This window comes from Tachyglossus aculeatus (genome assembly GCF_015852505.1).
Source record: "Tachyglossus aculeatus isolate mTacAcu1 chromosome 12 unlocalized genomic scaffold, mTacAcu1.pri SUPER_6_unloc_1, whole genome shotgun sequence".
Classification (NCBI taxonomy): domain Eukaryota; kingdom Metazoa; phylum Chordata; class Mammalia; order Monotremata; family Tachyglossidae; genus Tachyglossus; species Tachyglossus aculeatus.
Genome location: NW_024044828.1, coordinates 16,411,742 through 16,437,500, shown reverse-complemented (window position 1 = coordinate 16,437,500; position 25,759 = coordinate 16,411,742). Strand labels below are relative to the sequence as shown.

At 59.0% G+C, this 25,759-nt stretch overlaps 2 protein-coding genes across 2 annotated transcripts; one reads left to right on the top strand and one right to left on the bottom strand.

The window, feature by feature from the left end:
• Positions 1-859: 859 nt before the first annotated feature.
• On the top strand, positions 860-12,362 carry EPHA1 (EPH receptor A1). Its single transcript, XM_038741472.1, has 18 exons — positions 860-973; positions 2,328-2,395; positions 3,593-3,877; positions 4,079-4,469; positions 4,618-4,773; positions 5,105-5,446; positions 5,653-5,783; positions 6,175-6,328; positions 6,608-6,704; positions 7,206-7,264; positions 8,466-8,591; positions 8,724-8,909; positions 9,254-9,315; positions 9,431-9,640; positions 10,947-11,096; positions 11,349-11,542; positions 11,700-11,855; positions 11,955-12,362. The coding sequence occupies exons 1-18, from the start codon at positions 874-876 to the stop codon at positions 12,031-12,033; spliced, it is 2,946 nt and encodes a 981-aa protein (XP_038597400.1). The 5' UTR covers positions 860-873; the 3' UTR covers positions 12,034-12,362.
• Positions 12,363-12,473: 111 nt separating this feature from the next.
• On the bottom strand, positions 12,474-18,545 carry ZYX (zyxin). Its single transcript, XM_038741255.1, has 9 exons — positions 18,329-18,545; positions 17,807-17,985; positions 16,990-17,082; positions 16,352-16,828; positions 15,003-15,123; positions 14,729-14,898; positions 14,444-14,622; positions 13,486-13,606; positions 12,474-12,863 (listed from the first exon to the last, which is right to left on the bottom strand). Exons 1-9 carry the CDS (start codon positions 18,543-18,545, stop codon positions 12,759-12,761), a joined length of 1,662 nt encoding a protein of 553 aa, XP_038597183.1. The 3' UTR covers positions 12,474-12,758.
• Between the last annotated feature and the right edge of the window lie 7,214 nt (positions 18,546-25,759).

Genomic DNA, 25,759 nt, shown 5'->3' with positions numbered 1-25,759 from the left:
CCACGTGGGACAACCTACTTCCCTCAAATCTACCCCAGCGCTTAGAACAGTGTTTGGCGCATAGTAAGGGCTTAACAAATGCCATCATTGTTATCATTAAAGCAGCATGGCATAGTGGACAGAGCACGGGCCTGGGAGTAAGAGGACGTGGGTTCTAATCCCGGCTCTGCCACTTGTCTGCTGTGTGACCTTAGGCAAGCCACTTAACTTCTCTGTGCCTCATCATCATCAATCGTATTTATTGAGCGCTTACTATGTGCAGAGCACTGTACTAAGCGCTTGGGAAGTCCAAATTGGCAACATATAGAGACAGTCCCTACCCAACAGTGGGCTCACGGTCTAAAAGGGGGAGACAGAGAACAAAACCAAACATACTAACAAAATAAAATAAAAAGAAAAGATATGTACAAGTAAAATAAATAAATAAATAAATAAATAAATAAATAAATCATCTGTAAAATGGGGAGTGATGATTATGGTATTTGTTGAGCTATGTGCCAAGCTCTGTCCTAATAGCTGACTGCTGCGACCCCTATGCGGGACAGGGACTGTGTCCAACCCGATTGGCTTGGATCCCCTCCAGCGCTTAGTACAGTGCCTGGGCACCCGGGAAGCGCTTAACAAATGCCATCACTACTGTCATCTGTCGCCGCAGCCGGGCCTCGGGGTTGGGGTAGGGGCCTTGTCCCTTTAAGGAGGTGATCCAGGTGAGGCCCGAGGCCCCTCCCTCCCTCCGTCCCTCCCTGCCTCCCTGCCTGCCTCCTTCCCTCGGTCGGCCGGGCCCGCCCCCGGCCCGGCCCTTTCCCCTTCCCCTTCCCCTTCCCGGGCCCTTTCCCGGCTCCGGCCGCGGTTCCCGTTCCCGGCCCCGGCGCCATGGAGCGGCGCTGCCCCCCGGGGCTGGGGCTGGGGCTGGGGCTGGCGCTCCTCCTGCTGCTCTGCGCCCCCCTGCCCCCGGGGGCCCTTGCCAAGGAAGGTACAGACCGCCCCCCTAACTTCCCTTCTTCCCCGCCCTGGACCACGTCCCCCAAGCCCTCCCTCCTCCGGCCCTCGGGGAGCCCTCTCCCCCCACTCCGGGCCCCCCTTTCCCCTGGCACCCCTCCTTCCCCTGAAAGCCCCCCTGGGTGCCTGCTGAACCTCCCCCCCCACTCTCTGCCCCCATTTATCCAGAAGCCCCCTCCCCTCCTTGGGGTATCCTCCAGGGCGGAGGGGAAAGGCTCCTGCAACCCTCTCCCCCTTCTCCCGCCGCGAGCTGCCCCTCTTTGGGGGCTCCTACCCCCTCCATGTGAGCCCTTCCTCCTCCCTTTCTATGTGAGCCCTTCCCCCTCCCTCACCCCCCTTTCCTGGCGAGGGGCGGTGGGCGACCCACCCGGGAGCCTGCAATGCCCACCTGCCCAGTTGCTAAGGGGGTGAAAAGGGTGGTGGCTCCTTTCCCCTGCCGAATCCCCCCCCTCCCCCCGAAGGGATCGATCCCTGCGGGGGAGGGGGCACAACCCAGGTCGTTGACCCAGCAAGCTGATCTTTGGCCCTACACTGTGTGATGTCCTGGGGTCAGTGACACCCCCTCCCGACCCCAACGCTTCCTCCAGTGCCCGGCCGAGTGGCAGAAGGAGGGGGTTGGTAGGGGCCGGATTAGTTCTTGGGCCAACTCTCATTCTCCCCCATATTATGCCCTGCCTTCCCCCAAAATCCTGCCAGCCCTCCACTCCGCTCCCCCTAACTTCCTCTTGCACCTGCCCAGGGCTCCCTTGATTCCCCTGCCCCTCTGGAGCCGGAGGAGGGTCCTGGCAGCCTGAGGAGGATTTGGGGAGTCAGGGAGGCCTTGTAGTAGGGAAGGGACCCGCGTGGGTTGCGGGGGGCAGTGTCAGGCCTGAGATGGGGGATGAAGAGTACCCGGGTCCCCGGCATCTGGGCTGCACCGCAATTCCACTCAGCTCTCTCCACCTCCAAAGAGGGGGGTCCAGTCTCCCTCCTCCCCAGCTCATCCCACCCTGTGACTCTGGGTCACCCCCTCCCTGCGTCTGCCAGCCAGCCTTGTAGCTTAACCTCACAGCCTGACCTCATTCCTTCTCCCCCGCACCCCCGTCTCCTCTTGCCCTCAAGTGGCACCCCTACCTCCTGGACAAATGAAGCCCTGAGCTCTGACAAAGGGGTTTGGAGTGGGGGTCCCGCCCCGGGCTGGATCCTTGGACGATGGGGCTGAAAGATGAGATGAAATGGCTCAGGGTCCTTGCTCTGAATGCACATGGGGAGCTCCAGTTGCCATCCCCAGTGCCTCCAACTGGTCTCCCCTCCCTATGCCTCCCAACCACTGACCCTTCCCCCGACAGTCACCCTCCTGGACACCAGCGTGGCTCAGGGGGAACTGGGCTGGCTCTTGGACCCTCCTGAGACTGGGGTGAGTATGTATGTATGTGTTTTTTTGGGGGGAGGCATGGGACACCCCCTCCCCATCATCATCCTAGGGAGGAGCGGATAGGGAGCTGAGACAGGGGTCTGGGGCTGAGGCTGGAGGTAGAGAGCGATCGTGGCTGGCAGAGTTGACTGAGGGTGCAGGGGGGACTAGAGAGAGGAAGTCAGCGGGGAGGAGGCGGTACAGGGAGGAGGAGAGCAAAGAGCAGGAAAAACTAGAAGTGTCTCCTGGGCTGGGGAGGTGGGATGGGGACAGGGGGCAGTGAGTCACAGCCTAGAGCGGAGGTGGGGCGGGGGCTGTGACGCGGTTCCTGGGGGCGGCGCCCCTCGGGCCCCCCAGATGGCCCCTTCCCCTGCTGTCCAGCCTGGCCCCTTTCTCCTCTGGGCCAGCCAGAGAAGGGTACCGCAGGGGTGGTCACTGGTGACTGGGGACTGCCCCTGCCCCTCAGGAGATGACCCTGCCGTACGCCGTCCTGAGCCCCTTACAGAGAGCTGCCGGGGGGTCTCCCTGGGGTATGGACTCTCAGACACCGCCCCTGCTGGGGCTCCCCCAGCTCCATGTGGGTGTCAGCCCTGGTTCTGGTTCCAGGCTCAGGATTCTAGCTGTGGGCCTCGGGCGCCCAGCCCTGATTCTCCCACGCTGCCACCTGTAATTAGGGTTAATAAACCAAACCATAACGTAACCTCCAGGAGGGGCCGCGTAGGAATCCCCGGTGAACCCAACCCTAATGGGCACCTTGTCCCATAAACTGGCGAATCGCCCCTCGGTGCCGCTTGCCTGGTCCCGTAGCCCTCACCTCGTATCCCACCCCCCCCCAACCTCTCGCCTAACCCTCTGGGGTGCCGGGACTCCCGTCGTCACTGCCCCCTCCCTGGCTTGGATCCCCTAGGAGGGGGAGAGTCAGGGGCCAACAGGCTAGTGGGGATGGAGGAGAGATGGCAAAGCAGTGGCTGGTGGGTGTGGGCCTGAGGATTCTGGGAATGGTTTTTGGTGGCCGGGGTGGGGGTGGTGTTGGAGATGGGAGGAGAGGCTGGAAAAGGTCAGGGAAGAGCTAGGGAGGCTGGAGGACCGAACCGGGGGACCCGAAAGTGGGTTAGAGGAGGGAGATCGGGGTTGAGGGGGGTATGTGTCGGCACTGGGGCGCCTTTCTAAACGGTCTTCCCCTCTCCCCGCCGTCCCCAGTGGAGTGAGGTCCAGCAGATGCTGAACGGGACGCCCATCTACATGTACCAGGACTGCCCGGTGCTGGGGGCCGGCGAGGCCGACCATTGGCTTCGCTCCAATTGGATCTACCGCGGGGAGGTCCCGACTCGCGTCTTCGCCGAGCTGCGGTTCACCGTGCGCGACTGCAGGAGCTTCTCCGAAGCCGGGTCCGGCCCGCTTGGCTGCAAGGAGACCTTCAACCTCTTCTTCATGGAGTCCGACCAGGACGTCGGCATCCAGCTGCGTCGGCCCCTCTTCCAAAAGGTGGCCGGGGTTCAGCTGACCAGACTACCTCCCCTCCCCAAGAAACCCACCGACCCCCACTTCCCTTTCCCCCTCGGAGGCTGGTCGCGCTGGCCACTCACCCACACACCGCCCTTCAGATGCTCCCGTACCCCACGCGTCCCCCGTCCGCCCCGGCATCTCCCTCCTCCACTCCAGCCGTGACTCCCGATCCGCCCCCAGGTGACCACGGTGGCCGCGGACCAGAGCTTCACGGTGCGCGACCTGGCGATAGGAGCCATGCGGCTGAACGTGGAACGCTGCCTGCTGGGCCACCTGACCCGCCGCGGTCTGTACCTGGCCTTCCAAAACCCGGGCGCCTGCGTGGCCCTGGTGTCCGTGCGTGTGTTCTACCAACGCTGCCCCGAGACCGTGAAGGGCCTGGCCCGCTTCCCCGAGACCTTGCCCAACCCCGTGGGCCTGGCTGAGGTCGCGGGCGCTTGTCTGCCCCACGCCCACCCTGGCCTCAGCCCAGGCCCCCGCATGCACTGCAGCCCTGACGGAGAGTGGTTGGTGCCCGTGGGGGAGTGCCACTGTGGCGCAGGTTATCAGGAGGAGGAGGGAGAATGTACCGGTGAGATTGGGCGAGAGGCGTGGGGATCCTGGGGGACAGTGGGACCTCCTGGGGAAGGGAAAGTCGGGGCATCCCTTGTCCCCGCCCCATGATGCTACCCCCTCCTGGTCCTGCGGGACTGATGTGCCCCTCCCCTTGGCTCCTCCAGCCTGCCCCAAGGGCTTCTACCGGCCAGACTCTGATGTCCCCAACTGCCTCAAGTGTCCCCCCCGCAGCTCATCCGGCTCCGCGGCGGCCACGTTCTGCAGCTGTGTGACCGGCTATTACCGAGCCCCGGCCGAGGGCGCCGAGGTGGCCTGCACCCGTGAGTCAGGAGGGCGTGGACCGGAAGCTCGTTGTGGGCAGGGAACACACCTGTTATATTGTGTTCATTCAATCGTATTTATTGAGCGCTTACTGTGCGCAGAGCACCGTACTAAGCGCTTGGGAAGTACAGGTTGGCAACATATAGAGACGGTCCCTACCCAACCATGGGCTCGCACTCTCCTAAGCTCTTAGTACGGTGCTCTGCACACAGTAAGCGCTCAATAAATATGACTGACTGGATGGGAGGCCGAGGGCGCTGTAGACCGGGAATCCCCTAGGGTTTCATGAAAGGTATCCCTTACCCCGCTGATGTCTCTCTTTCTCTGTAGGTCCCCCATCTGCCCCCCGCAATCTGAGCTTCGCCCTGGTGGGAACGCAGCTAACCCTGCACTGGGAGCCCCCCGGGGACACTGGGGGCCGGCGAGACGTCAGCTACGCCATCACCTGCACCCGTGACCCTGGCCCAGAGGAGGGGCCCTGTGGCGGGGGCGTCCGGTTCTCCCCGGGGGCCTCTGGGCTCAGCCGGCCCACCGTGCGGGTAGAGGGACTCGAGCCCTACACCAACTACAGCTTCCGCGTAAATGCCCACAACGGGGTCTCCAGTCTGGTCACCCCCGAGACCCCCGGCCCTGCCAGCGCCGCCTCGCTCTCCATCCGCGTCGGGCACGCAGGTGAGTCAGGGTGAGGGGCAGGGAAGGGTCAGAGGCCACGTCCCTAGGGGAAGTCCCTCAACTGAGCCGCTCTGGTAGTCAGAGTCCAGTCAGCCAGTGGCCCGGTAGCCAGTATCGTTGCTCAGTTTGGACGGACACGGGCGGGAGCTTCGGGTAGAAAGGGCACCGAGGCTGGTGTCTGAGTGGGCGTTCTCTGCCCTGCCCAGAGCCCCTGGCGGGTCTGTCCCTCGAGCTGGTGAAGCAGGGGCCGCGGCAACTGGAGCTCAGCTGGACGGGCCCCCGGCTGCTGCGGAGCCCGGCGGGGACCCTCCGGTACGAGCTACATGTGCTGAACCAGGTAAAACCGCCCCTGCCCCTTACGCTCCCTGGGGTCCCGCCCCCGGCACTCCTCGAGACCCCCTCCCCTGTCCACCCAGTCCCCCTGCCCTCTTGCCCCGACACCCCGGGTTGAGAACCGAGATGCCTGCCTGTCTTAGGCCCTGAATCCCTCTCCCTGCCACTCTCTGGCTCTGTGGCTTCTTATCATTCCTTTCTGCCCTCTGCCCCCACGCTGCCTTCTGTCCTTCTCAATTGCTCCCTGACACTCCCTCGCCCCCGCTACTTCCTGCCCCTGCCCTGCCCTCTGCCCCCACCCGGCCGTCTGCCCTCCTCCATTACTTCCCGAGACTCCGGCTCCTTCGGCCGTGCCTGATGCCCCCTGCCCTCTCTCTCTCGTCCACGGTGCCCAGGACGAGGAGCGCCACGAGACCGTGTCGGAGCCGCGGGTGCTGCTGAAGGAACTGGAGCCGGACACGGTGTACCTGGTGCGCGTGCGGGCCCTTACCCCCCTAGGGCCCGGACCTTTCTCCCCCGACCACGAGTTCCGCACAAGCCGCCCCCTCGGTGAGCCCCCTGACCCCCGACAGAGTGCCCCTCTTTGCTCCTGGCAGCCTCCCCCCTCCTCCTCAGTGAGCCCCCTGACCCTCGACTGTGCCCTTCCTTGCCCTTGGCAGTCCTCCCACTTCGTGAGCCCCCCGACTCCTGACAGAGAGCCCCTCCTCGCTCCTCAGAGCCTCCCTGCTGGTGAGCCCCTCCCCAACACTGGCTCCCCAGGGAGCTCCTCCGGGAGCCTCCCACCGGCCCACCGTCTGTCCCTCCATCCCTCCGCCTATGTCTCCTCAGAGTCGGGCGGCCCATCTGGGGGCGAGATCGTGGCCATCATTTTCGGCCTGCTGCTCGGACTGGCCTTCATGTTCGGCCTCTTCGTATTTTGCAGAAGGTAGGCTCCCCGTCCCAGCCACCTTCTCTCTCTCCCGTCATCGTCATCATCAGTGCTGTCCCCAGAGTACTGTGTGCGGAAACTCACTGAACAGAGCACTCTGGAGAGTACCTCAGAAGCAAAGACCTGGACTCTGCCTCCCGGGGGGTTTATCCTCTAAGTGGGGAGAATAAGATCGGCGGGAAGAGGAAGGACGGGGATCACCCAGAGAGGAACTCACGTCTTTCCAGATCAGAGAGGGGAAACAAATTGCCCGCTAACCACCAGGGCTGAGCAGGATCTGCCAACCACATGCCAGAGACGGGGCAGCCGGGGCTGTGTGGGAGAGGGGCGAAGGAAGGGAAACTGAGGAAGGGAGGGAGTGAGGGGCATCAGCGGGCAGTTTCCAGTTCAGTAGGGGAGATGTGCCCCTGGGGAGGGAGAGGGGGCTGAGGGGTATCGGGGAGGAGGAGGTGTTGGGCCTAGCCAATCCCCCCCGACCCCCGCAATGTGCCCCCTCAGGAGATCCCAGCCGCAATCTCAAGCCCAGCCAGAGACGTGCACCCCTGGAGGGGGACGTGGTGAGTGATGGGTTTGATGGGTGGGAGAGGGGCACTGAGGGACCTCGTAGGAGCTAGCAGGTGGTCCTGGCAAGTCACTGCCTTGGGCTGTGGCTGCTGTCTCTATGAGGCTCGGTGTGGTAGAGGGGAAGAGGACTGGGGAATTCCCAGGGCCTCTATTTTGCCTCTTAATTAACTTTTGTTAATTAATTCTGCGCTAATATCCCCACTGGCCCATTGGCCCCTCAGTAATTCTCCTTCGACAGCTGCCTTGGGGATGAAGCCTGAGGGAGGAGTTTCGTGCAGCAGCCCGGGCCGCAAGGGAGGGGCACCTTAGGAAATCTCAGGCCGGACAGAAGGGAAGGGGAGGGGGTGCAGCCCACCAACTGCCATCAATTGCCTCCCCCACACTCACACCTCACCCCTTCCCCCCCTGCACCCTGGGCCAGAGCCCTAAGGTGTCTCAGATAATCCTGTCCAATTTGGGAATCCTGTCCAACTTGGGTTCCCCAACCCCAATCAGGGGACTTTGGGAGAACCTGGGGGATGGGGGGTGGTGAAGCAAGCTTCAGGCTGGGAGTGGGCCAGGCTTCAGGTGATGGAGATGGAGGGGCCAGGCCTCAGAGTTGGGGTGGCGTGGGGGTTGTCGGGGATGGAGCGGGCCGGCTCCAGCCCCAGCAGATGGACCTTTTCCTAGGCAGTTCATTGTGTCTGGACGTCTGGCCTCTGGAAGGGAGCGGATTCTAATGACCCTCCAGCTGCTGGGAGCACATCACAGCCCCTGTGGGGAGGCAGGAATTCGGGGGTCAGGGGAGTGATGAGAGACGTCAGAGATTAGGAAATTGGCTCACTGGGTGGCGGGTTGTGAGGGGGGCAGGGGCTGAGTAGAGGGAGGGATGTGAAAGATGTGGGAAGGGTGGGGTTAGGGGACATGTGGGGGAAACAGGTTGGGGACTGATCCTGGGAAGTGTTGGAAATTAAAGTGGAGAAGGGGAATGACTGGACGAAAGCAAGTAGGAGAGTGGGGCAGGTTTGGGTGGCTCCCCCTTTCCCAGATGTGGTGGCCACAGAGAGAAAGGAAGGTGGGAGGGGGTGCAGGAGGGGGCTGGGCTGAGAGGAAGAGGGGGCCGGAGGGCCTACTGGGGGAGGAGCCACTTTGGTACCTTGCCCGCTGGTGGCTGAGAGGCTGATGACAGCCCCTTCTCTCCATCCCCACCCCCAGAGGAGAAGGTATGGCTGAAGCCGTATGTGGACCTGCAAGCCTATGAAGACCCAGTGCAGGGTGCCCTGGACTCCACCCGGGAGCTAGACCCAGCCTGGCTGACCATCGACATGGTCATCGGGGAGGGTGAGAGCCAGACCCCAGCCTGTGGGGCCTCTTTCTCTGAGTTGGGTGTTGGGGGGCAGGGGGGCTTTCTGGGTGAGGCACAGAGGGGTTGACCCTATGTCTCTGCCCTCTCCCCTTCCACCCTACTGGCAGGAGAGTTTGGAGAGGTGTTCCGGGGGTCATTACGAGTCCCCGGGCAGGACCGTGTCGCTGTGGCCATCAAGACCCTGAAGGCCTCGTCCCCCGACGGTCAGTGGTGGAACTTTCTCCGTGAAGCCACCATCATGGGACAGTTCAGCCATCGCCACATTGTGCGCCTGGAGGGGGTCGTCACCAAAAGTATGGGACCGGAGCGCAGGGACTGAGCGGGTGGGGTATCGGAGGTGGGGGGGTGGCAGGGGGCACAATCAGGGACGGAAACTAGGGGCTCTTGGATATGTCTCCGGGTCTGTTGGGGGCATCTCTGTGAGAGTGGGGGGCTCTCTGGGACTGTGTGGTCTCTGTGGGTATGTTGCAGGGGCATTGGATCTGTGGGAGGGGTCTCGATGTGTGTGGAGGGGCCTCAGTCTGTGTGAAGGGTCTCTGTGGGGGGGTCTCCAGGTCTGTAGAGAGGTCTGTGTGGGGGTGGTGGCAGGGGTTGGGGAGAGGGAGGAATAGCAGGTGACATTCCCTCTTTCCCCCAGGGAAACCTATGATGATCGTCACTGAATTCATGGAGAACGGGGCCCTGGATGCCTTCCTGAGGGTAAGGAGCCCTGAGGCGGGAGGGGCCGGGGGGCCGGGAGAGGCAGACTGTGGGGGAGACAGCGAGGTCTGCCCTGCCCCTTACCACCGCCCTTCCCCCTGCCCCTGCCATACAGGCCCATGAGGAGCAGCTGGGCGCAGGGCAGCTAGTGTCCATGCTCCAAGGCATCGCCTCGGGTATGAGCTACTTGAATGACCGCGGCTACGTCCACCGCGACCTAGCTGCCCGCAACATCCTGGTGACCCGCGGCCTCCGCTGCAAAGTGTCTGACTTCGGTTTGAGCCGCCTGCTAGAGAATGACACCGAGGGCACCTATGAGACCCAGGTCAGTGGCTGGGCCCTGGAGCCAGTCAGCTCTGAGACCCGAGGTCAGGGGTCAAGGCCTCAGAGACCCAGATCAGAGGGTGGAGACTCTTAAAGCTTTCTCTCTGGGAAGAGCGCTGCCTTGTGCAATTTATTGTGAGGTTTTCAGTTTACCATTTCCTGTGGACTGGACTCTCAAACTGCGACGGCCAAGGAAACGATTGCGGGTGAACCCCCAGTGAGCTTGGTGGTAGAAAACCAGACCCAGGAGCCGTTTTCCTCGCTGCACTGAGGGGCCTCGGAGGGCAGTAATTGGTCATTAACCCTGAATAATAATAATGATGGCATTTATTAAGCGCTTACAATGTGTAAAGCACTGTTCTAAGCACTGGGGAGGTTACAAGGTGATCAGTTTGTCCCACGGGGGGCTCACAGTCTTAATCCCCATTTTACAGATGAGGTAACTGAGGCCCAGAGAAGTTAAGTGACTTGCCCAAAGTCACACAGCTGACAAGTGGCAGAGCCGGGATTTGAACCCATGACCTCTGATTCCAAAGCCAGTGCTCTTTACACTGAGCCACGCTGCTTCTCTGAATCTGAGCCACAATGTGAGGGAGCACACTGTCTTCCTGAGGGTTGAAGAGAGATGGGGGGTTCTAACTCTGGGGGACAAGAGGGAGGCTACACTACTCTCTCCCCCAGACCACAACCTCAAGGCCGGGGGCGGGAGGGAGGGGCATAGAGCCCAATCCTCTTACATCCTGCCACTTTGAGACATGACTCCTTTTTCCACGTTCATCGCTATCGGCATTTTTCATGGTCTTTCACTGGCAGCAGGCAAAACAAGTGCCACCTGTTTGGGAGAGTGAGTTCCAGGGAACACCCCACCAAACAAAGGCAGGGGAACGGCCCTACTGTACTGACTTTGTCCTGGCCCTGGGGCTGGGCACCCCTAGGCAGTGAGCACCCTGGCCTTGGCCCAGCAGAGTTGCCTTTTATGCTTTTCTTGGAAGGGTGAGGGGCAGCACCACCCCAACCCCACCTCCAGGAAGGTCACCCAGGACCCCATCAACCTCCTGAAAGGGTCTCCCTTATGCCTGGGGCCCCAGATAGTGGTCCAGTCCCTCAGGGAGGTGAGTCAGTCTTCCCAGCCTTAGGCCCTGAAGTGGTCATAGCAAGGAGCTCCTGTCCAGCCCAGTGAATTCCTTCCTGACTGCCTGGCACAGACACACAAGGGTGGGGATTAGGGGGTGGGAGGAACCCAGCTGACCTGGCTCCTGGAGCTGGGGGTGGCTGGCAACTTATCCCCTCTCCCCCCGACGACGCAGGGTGGGAAGATCCCGATCCGCTGGACGGCACCCGAAGCCATCGCTCACCGCATCTTCACCGCAGCCAGCGACGTCTGGAGCTTTGGGGTGGTGATGTGGGAAGTGCTGAGCTTCGGGGACAAACCCTATGGCGATATGAGCAACCAGGAGGTCAGAGCCTCCCCTTGGGCCCCTTAAACAGCTATTCCCCCTTCCCCCAGACTGCTCAACCCCCTCTCCCCAAACCTCATCGGTCTGGAGACCTCCAATCCTGCCCAGCTCCATCCACCACTCTCTCAGGCTCCATCTTCTGGGCTCCAGTTTCCCTTCCCTCTCTTCCCAAGTCCCATCCCCTCTCTCTCCTGGGCTCCGGCTCCCTCTCCCCTTTCTCCCGGACTCCATCTCCCCACCTCCTCTCCCAAGGTGATGAAGAGCATCGAAGATGGGTACCGCTTGCCCCCACCCGTAGACTGCCCAGCCCCGCTCTACGAGCTGATGAAGAGCTGCTGGGCCCACGAACGAGCCCGCCGGCCCCGCTTCCGCCAACTCCAAGCCCAACTGGAACAGCTGCTTGCCAGCCCCCATGCCCTGCGCACCGTAGCAGACTTTGACCCCAGGTAACCTGCCGGGGGTGTAGGGGAGAACCCCAAGGGAACCCTGTCCCTCATCAGTGGGCGGCTCTGCTCGATGCGGGGTCCGCATGAGCTCTGCCCGTCCCATGGGCTGTGCGGCGCCCGCCAGACCGGTGACCGCCCGCCCAACCTGCCGCCCCAGGGTGACCCTGCGCCTGCCCAGCGTGAGCGGCTCGGACGGGATTCCCTACCGCAGCGTCCCCGAGTGGCTCGAGTCCATCCGCATGAAGCGCTACATCTTGCACTTCCGTTCGGCCGGGCTGGACACCATGGAGTCGGTCCTGGAGCTGACCGCTGAGTAAGAACTTGGAGGGGCTGGGGCCCAGGCACCCTGGGTTCAGAAGTCTGTTCATACACACACTTCCAACACGTCTCCTTTTCACCGCCTCCCCGACAGGGACCTGAACCAGATGGGGGTGACACTGCCTGGGCACCAGAAGCGGATTCTCTGCAGCATTCAGGGCTTCAAGGACTGAAGGATGGAGCAGCAGGTGGACAGACCCACAGCCGGACACACTGGAGGTAGCCCTATGGGCCCACACCGAGCTCCGGGCACCCTCACCCCTAGGCATGTGCCTTCCCTCAAGGCAGCTGGGCAGAAGCTAGGGTGGCGTAAACCCCAGGACCTCTTTCCTCTGGAAGGGGCCCCCTGGAGTCAATTTAGCCCCCCCCCACCCGGTGCTATGGGGAAAGTTTGGGGGCCTGGCTTCCTCCTGCCCCTGTGGCTTGCAGCTCCCGGATGTTCTGTTTGCGTCTCAGGGGAGGGGCGGGCTGTAAATATTTTGTAAATAAACATGAGATTGGACACTGTGTGCCCCAAACCCACGAACCTCCTGGGTAAGTGTAGTGATGCACCCCCCCCCACCCCCCCCAGCCCAGGATCATGGTCCCCAGGAAAAGGAACAAGCAGGCAACAGAAAAAGAAATCTGACTTTATTCAAATCAGCTGTGGTCCCATCTGGGAGGTGGCAAACTGCCTCCCCACCAAATTGCCCCCCCTTCCCCAAAAGCCGATGGTGAGGGGTCAGCTGGGGGAGTTGGTGCGGAAGTGAAAGCGGCAGGGCAAGGCCCAAGGGATCCCGGACCCCCCTCGCTGAGCGGTAGGCTCCAGCACGGAGAGGAGGCTCAGGCCCAGGGATGAGTAGGAGAGGGTGGGAACTTAAGCGGACGGGGAGGGCAGGGGGCAGGGAGCGGGTAGTACTCAGGCTTGGGCCCGGCTCTCGTGGCAGCGGCGACAGAGGACGTGTCCGTCCAGGGGGAAGCAGCCGTTCTCATCTGCCTCGATGGACAGGGCCTTCCCACAGTCCTGCAGGAAGAGGTGGGGGCCGGAGGCAGGTCAGGGCTGGCACGGTGGGAGGGGTGGGTGCCCACTGCTCGCTGGTCCTTTCTCCACAGTCTGCTCCTTCCTCCCCCAACTGCCTGGGACTCCTTATCTCTCTGGTGCACAGAAGGGGGCTGGGACTCCTATCTCTCCTCCCTTCCCACTCTCACTTCCACTTCCTCTCCATTTCTCAGCTCTGTGGGAGTGAGGGGGTGGGTCAGTGCAGCTGTAGCCTGTTTCCTCCCCTCCGTGGCAGGTGGCTAGAACTATGGGCCACTGGAGGTGCCACACGGATGTGTGTTGGGGGCCGTCTGTGGGCTGGTAGCTGAGAGGGGTCTGACCCCCACCCCTGGCACCCCCCCCTCCCTCCCACCACCCAATCCGTGGGCGCCCCAAGCAGAGATGATGCAAAACCTTCAGAAAATCCGGGGAGGCCTAGGACGGGCCGCTCCGCCGACACCCCTCCTCCTCCCAGCCGCTGTGGGAGGAAGTGGGAGGCACCCCCGCCCCCAGTCTCAGCCCCCTTTTGCTTCTGCCCAGCCCACTTCCCTGCTCCGGTGGAGCCACGCCCTGGGCCCAATGCGGCACGGGGGCAGGAGGTTCTGACCTCGCACTTGTAGCACTTCATGTGGAAGTTCTTGTCCAGGGCAACGACGCGGACGGTCTCGTCACGGCCGGGCTCCGGCATGATGGGCTCGGAGCAGACGGAGCAGCGAGGGGCGTATTGCCTGTGGGCCGGAGGAGGGGGTCAGCGGGTGGCGTCGGGGTCCTGCTGTTTTGGTGGCTGAGACTAGGGAAGGGGTTGGCACAGACTGGCCAGTCTGGGAGCAGCTGGTGGCTGGAGAGGTCACTCCTATAACTCCACATCACTTCCTCTCACTCTGGCTTGAGGCTGGAGGGGAGCCCTGCCAAGCTCTGGCCCACTCGCGACTTGGGGGAGCGTGCGGGGGGAGGGCGTGTGTTGAGGGAGAGCGATCAATCATATCTGACTGCTTACTGTGTGCTTGAAAGAGAATGCTATAACAGAGATGTTCCCTGCCCTAAAGGAGCTTACGTTCTAGAGCATGTGCAGTGGGGAAAGCAATGCAAGGGGGAGAGTGTGCTGTGAAAGAGGCAGGGGCAGGAGGGGGAAGGTTTGTGCTCCGGGAGTGGGGACAGATTCCAGAGCGGCTCTGAGCCAGGTTGAGGCTTGAAGGCCAGACTCTAGGCCCAAGCAGGTGGGCAGGGCCTAGTCTGCCCCAGTCTCCCTCCCACTGCTCCCAGGGCAGGGTGCAGGGGGGGCTGGGGCTGCAGCGGGACAGATGTCTCCTCTCTGGGCCACAGCATTCCCCCCCCTTAGTCTGGTGAGCCACCAATCCTCCCATCCCCCAGGGGAGAGGACTTCAGCAGTCCAGGCCCCAAGGCCCCAGTACCACCCACAGTGGGGACCACCCCAGCAGACAGGGGGATGGGTGGACAGGCTGGTAAGCGGTGCCGCAGTGTGGCCAGACGAGAGCTACCCACTCGTGGGTAGTCGGGGAGGGAGGCGGTGTGGGCGGCTGGGAGTAGGAGCGGGGGTGCCTCACCGGTGGTAGTCAGGGACACAGTGTGGCCGGTTGGCCTGGTCCACGATGAAGGACGTGCCTTCCAGGGGGCAGGCACAGACGGCACAGGTGAAGCACTGGGGGTGGAAGGCGTTGCCCGTGGCCCGCAGCATCCGCTCCGTGATGAGCTGCCCGCACGCACTGCACTTCTCCAGGGTGCTCTGCCGGAGGGGAGCGTGGGAGCGTCAGGACCCCTCAACCTCGACCAGGGCCCTTACAAGGCCCCCTCCGCCCCTCCCTGCCCCGCCCCGGGCTGGCTTGCCGTACCTGGTAGCACTCCTCGCAGTAGGGTGACCCCTCCATGCTGTAGAACTGCTGCCCCTGCAGCTGCCGTTCACACTGGGAGCAGGTGAAGCACTCCACGTGGAAGAGCCGGCTCAGCGCCTTGACGGCCGGCTGGGAGCGGGACAGGGGCCGGCGGCAGCGCCCACACCACTCTGGCGAGGAGGTGGGGGAGAAGGGGCAGCGGTCAGTGGGAGGTTGTGGGGAGGACGCAGACCCCCGGGGAGAATCGGGGAGAGGGAGAGAGAGGGGCTCTCACCATTGGTGGGGGCCTCCGTGCCGGACGGCTGCTCCATGTCCCTCATCAGCTGCTGCGTCAGCTGCTCCAGCTCCTCCACTTCCCGCAGGTTGAGGGGGCCTGGGGCTCCGGGGGCCTGGACCTGCAGCCCCCGACTCATCCCAGTCAGTGCTGGGCCGGGTCAGGCCAGGCCCCCCCAACCCATCCATCTCGGCCTCACCTAGCCGGAGCCCCAGCCCTCCAAGGACTCTTCCTCCTCCCTCCTCGTCCCCCTTCCCTACACCCACTATCATTCCCTGAACTGAAACACCCAGCCCCCACTACACACACACACACACAAACACACACACACACACACACACGCACATGCATGCACGTGGTCAAGGCTCTGAGCTGACACCCGTTCCTTCCTCTGCATTTGGCACTCTTCACTGCTGTTCGCCGGTCCTCTGTTTCATCCCGCACTCCCCCACCACACCCCACTAGGCCCAACAACAATTACACAACCCCCAAACACAGTCCCCTGCCCACTTCCCCAAGCAGAGAGTGGCCAGCCCTAGCCTCTGCTGGGATCTCTGGACGGAGCAGAGAGAGGCCACACACGGACACACACACACACACCAGAGACGCTGGATGAGCCTGGGGCCCACGAGTACACATGAGACCTGCATGCCCCCCACGGAACTGCACACACACACGCAGACATACGAGGACCACGCACCTGACCATCCCGCCCACTGGGAAGCAGCCCTGCCCCATGGTCAGCGCAGCACAGAGCGGGAACAGGGAGTGGGTTAAACCCCAAATCCACACCCAGCACACACTCTGCTCTTTCCCCAGTGCCCCGAGACCTACCCTCCCCGTGACCCTGGGCAGCTGGGCCAGCCCTAGAATCCGGGGGCTCTAACCCTGAGGGTCCCACTGGCCTGAGGGAGGGAATGCTCCCCCCCTAATTCCACAGGTATAATCCCAGCTCCGTTTCTCGGCTTCTCTCCTCCCCTTTCCTGCGGAGCAGTGTTGATTTTTGATAAGGAACAACTGCTCAGACCTTGGGGCTGGGAACCACACCCCTAGGAAGGGAGGAGAAAGGTGAAGGCCAGGACCTGTCCTCTTCCCCACGACCTACACCCAATAGGTAAGGAGATTAGTCCTGGGCCAGCTCCAGCCTGAAAGCCAAGGTGGGTCAGGGGGCAGGAGGTAGGGGCACCTACTCTCTTCTCCCTTCCTAGTTCCCCTCCGCCCCCACCAAATCCCCTTCCTGGGGCTCTGGACCTTTCCCCAGCCCCCTGGGTTCTGTCTCTGCTGCCCAAGGACTGCCACCTCCCCCCTGCCCATTGGTGCCCTGCCCACTCCTGCTGGTGGTTTCTCACCTGGCTCTGGTTGGAGGGTGGGGGCACTGGCCGCTGCTTCTCCTGGACCAGGGGCTTCTCTCTCTGCTGAGCATAGACGAAGCCAGGGGCCTGGGAGGGCCCCGAGCCGGGAGCAGCCTGTGGGAGTGGGACCCCTCCTCTCTGCTGGGGGGGTCCCCCAGGAGCGGGAGGGTTAAACTTGGGCACCAGTGGGGTTGACCTGGGTGCCCCCGGGCTGACCTTGGGTGCAGTGGGAACACGGGCCTGCATGGTGGGGGTCTTGGCTGCGGAAACGGGGGCAGGAGGGGTGGGGCCCCCCCTGGGACTGGAAGAGGCTGCCCAGGGGGGCCGGGAGGTCCCGCTGGAGGCAGGAGGACGTGGGCCCGATCCCGCACTGGGCCCAGTATTGGCTCTGGAGTGGAACTGTGGGGCCGCAGGGGGGGCAGGGGGAGCCGGGGGGGCTGCGGGTGCCGGGGGGATGGCGGATCCAGATGCCAGCTGTGGGGTGGAGAGACAGGGGTCAGAGGTTAGGCCGAGGCATAGCGCCAACTTTCCTCCCTCCCCCTGCGCCCTCCAACCCTCCTTCCTTGGCTCACCTCACCCCCAAACCCGCTCCCACCCCAGTGTGGTCCCTCACCACCCGACCCCACCCAACTCACTCGGGGCTTGAAGGGGTCATTGCGGGTCATGTCGTCCAACATGAAGGACAGCGAGTCCATCTCGAGGTCAATACTGCTCATCCTCCCTACGGTCTGTGGGGTCGGGGGAATTTGGGGCTGGGAAAGTCTTCCCGGATCTCCCCTGCCCCTCCTCCCCCGACCTGGGGTCAAGTCACCCATTCGTTCATTTATTGAGTGCTTACGGTGTGCAGAGCACTGTACTAAGCGCTCGGGAAAACCAGTACAGCAATAGACAGAGATAATCCCTGCCCCCCACAAGGTCACATTTGTTCATCTATTGAGCTCTTACTGTATGCAGAGCACTGTACTAAGCGCTCGGGAAAGCCCAATACAGCACTAGAGCGGGCCTATCCCGGCCCACCACGGGGTCCCATTCGTTCATCTACTGAGCGCTTACTGTGTGCACAGCACTGTACTAAACGGTGGGGAAAGCCCAATACAGCACTAGAGAGGGCCAATCCCGGCCCAACACGAGGTCCCATTCGTTCATCTACTGAGCGGTTACTGTGTGCACAGCACTGTACTAAGCGCTCGGGAAGGCCCAATACAGCAATAGAGAGGGCCTATCCCTGCCCACCACGAGGTCCCATTCGTTCATCTACTGAGCGGTTACTGTGTGCACAGCACTGTACTAAGCGCTCGGGAAAGCCCAAAACAGCAATAGAGAGGGCCAATCCCTGCCTACCACGAGGTCCCATTCGTTCATCTACTGAGCGGTTACTGTGTGCAGAGCACTGTACTAAGCGCTCGGGAAAGCCCACCACGAGGTCCCAGTCTAGAGGGTCCCCTGCCTCACCTGCGGGGGGGCAGCCGGGGGTCCCCTCTCTTCCTCCGGGGGCGGGGGAGGGGAGGGGAAGGCTTCCTCCGGGGCGGGGGGGAAGGGTTCCTCGAAGGGAGGCGGCGGCGGGGGGAAGGCCCCTCCCTGGACAGCGGCCTCATCGTCCCCGGGCGGAGGAGGGGGCGGCAGGGGAAGGTCTGGGGGGGGGGGGGGAGCACAGTGTGTATGTATAGGTGGGCGTACCCCCGGCCCCAAAGCGACCCCCCGACCCGGGTGGCGGAGGCCGAGGCCTGGTTGGGGACCAAGGAGGAGGGGGCGGTGGGTTGGGGAGGGGGGGAGGGAGGATCAGGCCTCGACTCCCCCCCTTCCCTCCCTGCCCCCTCCCGCGGGAGCGGCTGGAGGAGCTGGAACCGGCCCCAGGCGCCCTGGCTCCCGGCCACTGGACGATGAGGTCAGAACATCTGCTCCGGGCCCGGCCCGACCCCCGGATCGGCCCCCACTGGAGTCGGGGTCGCCCCCCACCTATCCAGTCCCACCTACCTTCCGGCGGGGGAGGGGGCCCCTCGCCCACCCTGCCCACCCGGGCTCGCTGCGGCCCGGCTCCCGGCGGGGGGGGGTCCTCGGCCCCCGCCCCCGGCCCGGCCCGGAACGGGTTGACTTTGGGCTTCGGGGCCACCACCGGCCCGAACTTCTTCTGGGGGGCGTAGAAGGCGGGCGGCGACACCGAGACGGCGGGCGGCGGGCGGGGGGCCGCCATGGGGGGGCCGGCCTGGAGGGGAGAGGGCGGTGGGGGGGGGCGGTCACCGGACAGTCGGGGGGCCCCCGCAGCCCACCCGCCCGGGACCCCCCGGCCGCCCTTCACCGTGGGCCGCTGGGGCCTGGTCCGGAGCCGGGCCCGGGGGGCCTGGGGGGCCTGGGGGGCCTGGGGGTCCGGGGGTCCCGAGGTCCTGTGTGCCGGTCCTGCGGGGGTCTCGGGGCGGGGTCCCCGAGGCCGGGCCCTCTTCCTTCGGGGGGCGGGGAAAGGAGCGACACGGAGACAGACCGTACAAGGAGCGGCCTCGGAGAGCGGGGGGCGGAGCGCCGGGCGGGAACCCCGGGACCCCCGCCCTCCGACCACCCCACCCCCCACGGCTGATGTCATTTCCTCACCCCCCCCACCCCCCCCCCCGGGTGTGACTCAGTCTCCCAGTTCTGCCCCGGCTCAGTCACCGGGGCACCCCCCCACTATTCATTGATAATAATGGGATTTTTTAACCGATTTCTATGTGCAAAGCACTGTTCTAAGCGCTGGGGACGTTGCAACCATAATAATGATAGAGTTTATATTTTACTTGTACATATCTATTCTACTTATTTTATTTTGTCCTTCCTCTCCCCCTCGTCCCCCTCTCCATCCCCCCCATCTTACCTCCTTCCCTTCCCCACAGCACCTGTATATATGTTTGTACATATTTATTACTCTATTTTCCTTGTATATATCTATTCTATTTATTTTATTTTGTCCTTCCTCTCCCCCTCGTCCCCCTCTCCATCCCCCCCATCTTACCTCCTTCCCTTCCCCACAGCACCTGTATATATGTTTGTACATATTTATTACTCTATTTTCCTTGTATATATCTATTCTATTTATTTTATTTTGTCCTTCCTCTCCCCCTCGTCCCCCTCTCCATCCCCCCCATCTTACCTCCTTCCCTTCCCCACGGCACCTGTATATATGTTTGTACATATTACTCTATTTTACTTGCATCTATTCTATTTATCTTATTTTGTTAGTATGTTTGGTTTTGTTCTCTGTCTCCCCCTTTTAGACTGTGAGCCCACTGTTGGGTAGGGACTGTTTCTATATGTTGCCAACTTGGACTTCCCAAGCGCTTAGTCCAGTGCTCTGAACACAGTAAGCGCTCAATAAATACGATTGATTGATTGACTGATTGATTAAGCGCTTACTATGTGCAAAGCACTGTTGGGGACGTTGCCATCATAATAATGATAGAGTTTATATTTTACTTGTACGTATCTATTCTATTTATTTTGTTAGTATGTTTGGTTTTGTTCTCTTCCTCCCCCTTCTAGACTGTGAGCCCGCTGTTGGGTAGGGACTGTCTCTAGATGTTGCCAACTTGGACTTCCCAAGCACTTAGTCCAGTGCTCTGAACAGAGTAAGTGCTCAATAAATACGATTGATTGATTGATTAAGGGCTTACTATGTGCAAACCACTGTTGGGGACGTTGCATTCATAATAATGATAGAGTTTATATTTTACTTGTACGTATCTATTCTATTTATTTTGTTAGTATGTTTGGTTTTGTTCTCCGTCTCCCCCTTATAGACTGTGAGCCCACTGTTGGGTAGGGACTGTCTCTAGATGTTGCCAACTTGTACTTCCCAAGCGCTTAGTCCAGTGCTCTGAACACAGTAAGCTCTCAATAAATACGATTGATTGATTGATTAAGCGCTTACTATGTGCAAAGCACTGTTTTAAGCGCTGGGGACGTTACAATCATAATAATGATAGAGTTTATATTTTACTTGTACTTATCTATTCTATTTATTTTATTTTGTTAGTATGTTTTGTTGTCTGCCTCCCCCTTCTAGACTGTGAGCCCACTGTTGGGTAGGGACTGTCTCTAGATGTTGCCAACTTGGACTTCCCAAGCGCTTAGTCCAGTGCTCTGCACACAGTAAGCGCTCAATAAATACGATTGATTGATGGATTAAGCTCTTACTGTGTGCACAGCACTGTTTTAAGCGCTGGGGACGTTGCAATCATAATAATGATAGAGTTTATATTTTACTTGTACGTATCTATTCTATTTATTTTATTTTGTTAGTATGTTTGGTTTTGTTCTCTGTCTCCCCCTTCTAGACTGTGAGCCCGCTGTTGGGTAGGGACTGTCACTAGATGTTGCCAACTTGGACTTCCCAAGCGCTTAGTACAGTGCTCTGCACACAGCGATCAATAAATATGATTGATTGATTAAGCACTTACTATGTGCAAAGCACTGTTCTAAGCGCTGGGGACGTTACAATCATAATGATAGAATTTATTAAACGCTTACAATGTGCAAAGCACTGTTTTAAGCGCTGGGGAGGTTACAATCATAATAATGATAATGATAGAATTTATTAAGCGCTTACTATGTGCAAAGCACTGTTCTAAGCACTGGGGAGGTTACAATAATAATAATGATAATGGTATTATTTTTTAAGCGATTTCTATGTGCAAAGCACTGTTCTAAGCGCTGGGGATGTTACAATAATAATCATGGTAATGATAGAATTTATTAAGTGCTTACTATGTGCAAAGCACTGTTCTAAGCGCTGGGGAGGTTACAATCATAATAATAATGATAGAATTTATTAAGTGCTTACTATGTGCAAAGCACTGTTCTAAGCGCTGGGGAGGTTACAATAATAATAATGATAATGGTATTATTTATTAAGCGATTTCTATGTGCAAAGCACTGTTCTAAGCGCTGGGGAGGTTACAATAATAATCATGATAATGATAGAATTTATTAAGCGCTTACTATGTGCAAAGCACTGTTCTAAGCGCTGGGGAGGTTACAATGATAATCATAATAATGATAGAATTTATTAAGCGCTATGTGCAAAGCACTGTTCTAAGCGCTGGGGAGGTTACAATGATAATCATAATAATGATAGAGTTTATTAAGCGCTCACTATGTGCAAAGCACTGTTCTAAGCGCTGGGGAGGTTACAATGATAATCATAATGATAGAATTTACTGAGCGTTTACTATGTGCAAAGCACTGTTCTAAGCGCTGGGGAGGTTACGAGGTGAGCAGCTTGTCCCCCGGGGGGCTCACAGTCTTCATCCCCGTTTTCCAGATGAGGGAACTGAGGCCCAGAGAAGTGAAGTGACTTGCCCAAAGGCACACAGCTGGAAGTTGGCGGAGTCGGGATTTGAACCCATGACCTCTGACTCCAAAGCCCGGGTTCTTTCCACTGAGCCACGCTGCTTCCGCATTCATTCATTCATTCAGTCGTATTTATTGAGTGCTTACTGTGTGCAGAGCACTGGACTAATCAATCAATCAATCGTATTTATTGAGCGCTTACTATGTGCAGAGCACTGTACTAAGCGCTTGGGAAGTACAAATTGGCATCACATAGAGACAGTCCCTACCCAACAGTGGGCTCACAGTCTAAAAGGGGGGGACAGAGAACAGAACCAAACATACCAACAAAATAAAATAAGTAGGATAGAAATGTACAAGTAAAATAAATAAATAAATAAATAAATAGAGTAATAAATATGTACAACCATATATACATATATACAGGTGCTGTGGGGAAGGGAAGGAGGTAAGACGGGGGGATGGAGAGGGGGACGAGGGGGAGAGGAAAGAAGGGGCTCAGTCTGGGAAGGCCTCCTGGAGGAGGTGAGCTCTCAGCAGGGCCTTGAAGGGAGGAAGAGAGCTAGCTTGGCGGATGGGCAGAGGGAATGGGGGCATTCCAGGCCCGGGGGATGACGTGGGCCGGGGGTCGATGGCGGGACAGGCGAGAGCGAGGTACAGTGAGGGACTAAGCGCCTGGGAAGTACAAGTTGGCAACAGATGGCGACGGTCCCTACCCAACAACCCAACAACGGGCTCACAGGCTAGAAGGGGGAGACAGACAGAAAAATTGAGCTCCTGCCCCCCTCCCAGCTGTTGCGACACCCCCCTCCCACCAACCCTACCCTCCAGCTGTCTGGGCCCCCGCCCCAACTGCTCTTTATTTATTGCTATTTATTTATGAGGAGCAGCGTGGCTCAGTGGAAAGAGCCCGGGCTTTGGAGTCAGAGGTCATGGGTTCAAATCCCAGCTCCGCCCGCTGCCAGCTGTGTGACTTTGGGCAAGTCACTTCACTTCTCTGTGTCTGTTACCTCATCTGTAAAATGGGGATGAAGACTGTGACTCCCCTGTGGGACAACCTGATCACCTTGTAACCTCCCCAGCGCTTAGAACAGTGCTTTGCACATAGTAAGCACTTAATAAATGCCATCATTATTATTATTGCTACTGATGCCTGTTTACTTGTTTGGGTGTCTGCCTCCCCCCACCCCCGAGACTGTAAACCCGTTGCAGGCAGGGATTGTCTCTCTTTATTGCCGTATTGTACCTTCTAAGCGCTTAGTACAGTGTTCTGCACCCAGCAAGCACTCAATAAATAATATTTATTTATTTAATTTACACAGTCCCTTCAAAGCCCTACTGAGACCTCACCTCCTCCAGGAGGCCTTCCCAGACTGAGCCCCCTCCTTCCTCTCCCCCTCCTCCCCCTCCCCCCCGCCTTACCTCTTTCCCCTCCCCACAGCACCTGTATATATGTATATATGTTTGTACGGATTTATTACTCTATTTTATTTGTACATATTTATTCCATTTATTTTATTTTGTTAATATGTTTTGTTCTCTGTCTCCCCCTTCTATACTGTGAGCCCCCTGTTGGGTAGGGACCGTCTCTATATGTTGCCAACTTGGACTTCCCAAGCACTTAGTCCAGTGCTCTGCACACATTAAGTGCTCAATAAATACGATTGATTGATTGATTCCCAAGCGTTTGGTCCAGTGCTCTGCACACAGTAAGCACTCAATAAATACGATTGATTGATTGATTCCCAAGCGCTTAGTCCAGTGCTCTGCACACAGTAAGCGCTCAATAAATACGATCGAATGAATGAAAATAAATACGACAGAGTGCTCTGCACAAAGTAAGCGTTCAATAAATACCATTAAATGAATGAATGAAGTGCCGGGGGTTGGGCCTCCCTCCTGCCAGCGACCTGGGATTGGGGGGGGGAGGGGGTCTGCGGGGGGGGGATAATAAAGCCTTGTGCTCCCTTGTCCCCACCCGGGGATGTTGGGTCGACCTAACCGTGCCCCTTCCCTCCCTGCCCCTTGATGGGTCTGGGGTCGCCCCCGGATCAGCCCCCCTTGAGGAGCCCCACCTAGACCCCTTCCCTCCACCCAAGACCACCTCACTCCCACCCTCCTGAGCTGCCCCTCCCTGAGCCAGCGGGGAGAGGGGAATCCACCACATTTTCAGAGGCAGACCCTCCTCCCCCAGCCCTGGGCCTGAGCCCATCCCCTGCCTTCTGTCATGCGGGGGTCTCCGGGGCAAGAAGGAGGAGTACTCCGGGGGTTCTGCCCCTCTGTGGAGTCATTCATTCGCTCATTCATTCATTAGATCGTATTTATTGAGCACTTTCTGTGGGCAGAAGCTGTACCAAGCACTTGGAAAGTACAATTCAGCAGTAAATCATAGTGATAAGGATGGTATTTGTTAAGCGCTTACTATGTGCCAAGCCCTGTTCTAATTACTAAGTAATCAGGTCGCCACGCGTGGGGCTCACAGTCCTAATCCCCATTTTCCAGATGAGGTAACGGAGGCGGAGAGAAGTGAAGTGACTGGCCCAAGGTCGCACAGCAGACAAGTGGCGGAGCCGGGATTAGAACCCGCGTCCTCCGACTCCCAAGCCCTTGCTCTTTCCACTAAAGCCACGCTGTTTCTAAATAAAGGTCGGGGAAGGGCAGCGGTTCGGAAGCCCTGTCCGCCTCCCTGGGCAAATTAGTCTAACCGGACAGATCCAGTTGGGAGTCAGTCCCCAGTTTAGGGGTCTCCCCAGGGTGCTGGTGAGGAGGGGCTGGATTCACCTGATATGGCTATGTTAGCTCATTGTGGGCAAGCAATGTCACTGTTTATTGTTGTACTTTCCTGAGCACTTAGGAAAGCACTCTGCACACGGTAAGTGCTTAATAAATACAATTGAATGAATGAATGGATTATCCCAAGCGCTCTGCACAAAGTCAGTGCTCAATAAATATGACTGAATGAATTAACCCCACTGCCATTCTCCCTGTGTAGACTAGACCCGACTCATCTCTACTACTGTTTCCTCAGTGGTGTTTGAGACGACTGACTCTCCCAATGCTTAGAACAGTGCTTGGCACATAGTAAGTGCTTAACAAATACCATCATCATCATTATTATTATTGTTCCCCAGTGTAGGCCAGGCTGCTCCGGTGGGGTAGACCTGGCTGTGGAGGGAGGCTGCAGAGTGCCGTTCCCCCCGCCGGTAGTTGTGTGAGGATTATTCTTGGGCCTATTTCTCTCTCCTCTCTAAAGGCTGTTTCCCAGTGTAGACGAGTCTCGAGTTGATCCCCAGCTTTTATCCCTAGTTACCGCAGTTGCCGATGCCCCCTGTGAAAGAGGCTCGGGAATATTCCCAGTGTAGTCATGGATGTGAGTTATTGTTGCTGATTTCTGTGGTGTGGACGAGGCTGGGAAATATCCCCAGTGTAGTCATGGATGTGAATTAATGCTGCTGATCCCCGTGGTGTGGACTGGGAAATATCCCCAGTGTAGTCATTATTATCAAATGCCGTCAAATTGTGTCCGATTCACAGAGACTCTGGATATATTTTCTCCAGAACGTCCTGTCTTCTGCAATAATCTGTAACCTCGCTAACGGTTCTTCCGTTAGCGTTGTTTTGGTTTCTCTGGCTGCTGGTCTGCCTCTTCCACATTTTCCCTGGACTTTTCCTAGCATGGTGTAGCCATGGTTGCCCTTTCTGTCCCTCTACAGCCCAGCCCGCACCCTCCGCTCCTCTGCCACTAACCTCCTCACTGTGCCTGGTTCTCGCCTGTCCCGCCGCCGTTGACCCCTGGCCCACATCCTCCCCCTGGCCTTGAATGCCTTCCCTCCACAAATCCTCCAAACTAGCTCTCTTCCTCCCTTCAAAGCCCTACTGAGAGCTCACCTCCTCCAGGAGGCCTTCCCAGACTGAGCCCCCTTTTTCCTCTCCTCCTCCCCATCTCCCCCGCCCTTCCCCCTCCCCACTGCACTTGTATATATTTGTACAGATTTATTACTCTATTTTACTTGTACATATTTACTATATTTTGTTAATGATGTGCACATAGCTGAAATTCTATTTATTCTGAGGGTTTTGACACCTGTC

What these genes read in the sequence shown, in the direction of transcription:
- EPHA1 (XM_038741472.1), top strand. Translation starts at nt 874, where the DNA reads ATGGAGCGGCGCTGCCCCCCGGGGCTGGGGCTGGGGCTGGGGCTGGCG. An exon ending in GGAGGAGGGAGAATGTACCG is followed by an intron (nt 4,470 to 4,617) that starts GTGAGATTGGGC and finishes TGGCTCCTCCAG; the next exon opens with CCTGCCCCAAGGGCTTCTAC. An exon ending in CCGCACAAGCCGCCCCCTCG is followed by an intron (nt 6,329 to 6,607) that starts GTGAGCCCCCTG and finishes ATGTCTCCTCAG; the next exon opens with AGTCGGGCGGCCCATCTGGG.
- ZYX (XM_038741255.1), bottom strand. Translation starts at nt 18,545, where the DNA reads ATGGCGGCCCCCCGCCCGCCGCCCGCCGTCTCGGTGTCGCCGCCCGCC. An exon ending in CCCCGGCTGCCCCCCCGCAG is followed by an intron (nt 17,083 to 17,806) that starts GTGAGGCAGGGG and finishes CCGACCCCACAG; the next exon opens with ACCGTAGGGAGGATGAGCAG. An exon ending in TGTGTCCCTGACTACCACCG is followed by an intron (nt 13,607 to 14,443) that starts GTGAGGCACCCC and finishes TCCGGCCCACAG; the next exon opens with GCAATACGCCCCTCGCTGCT.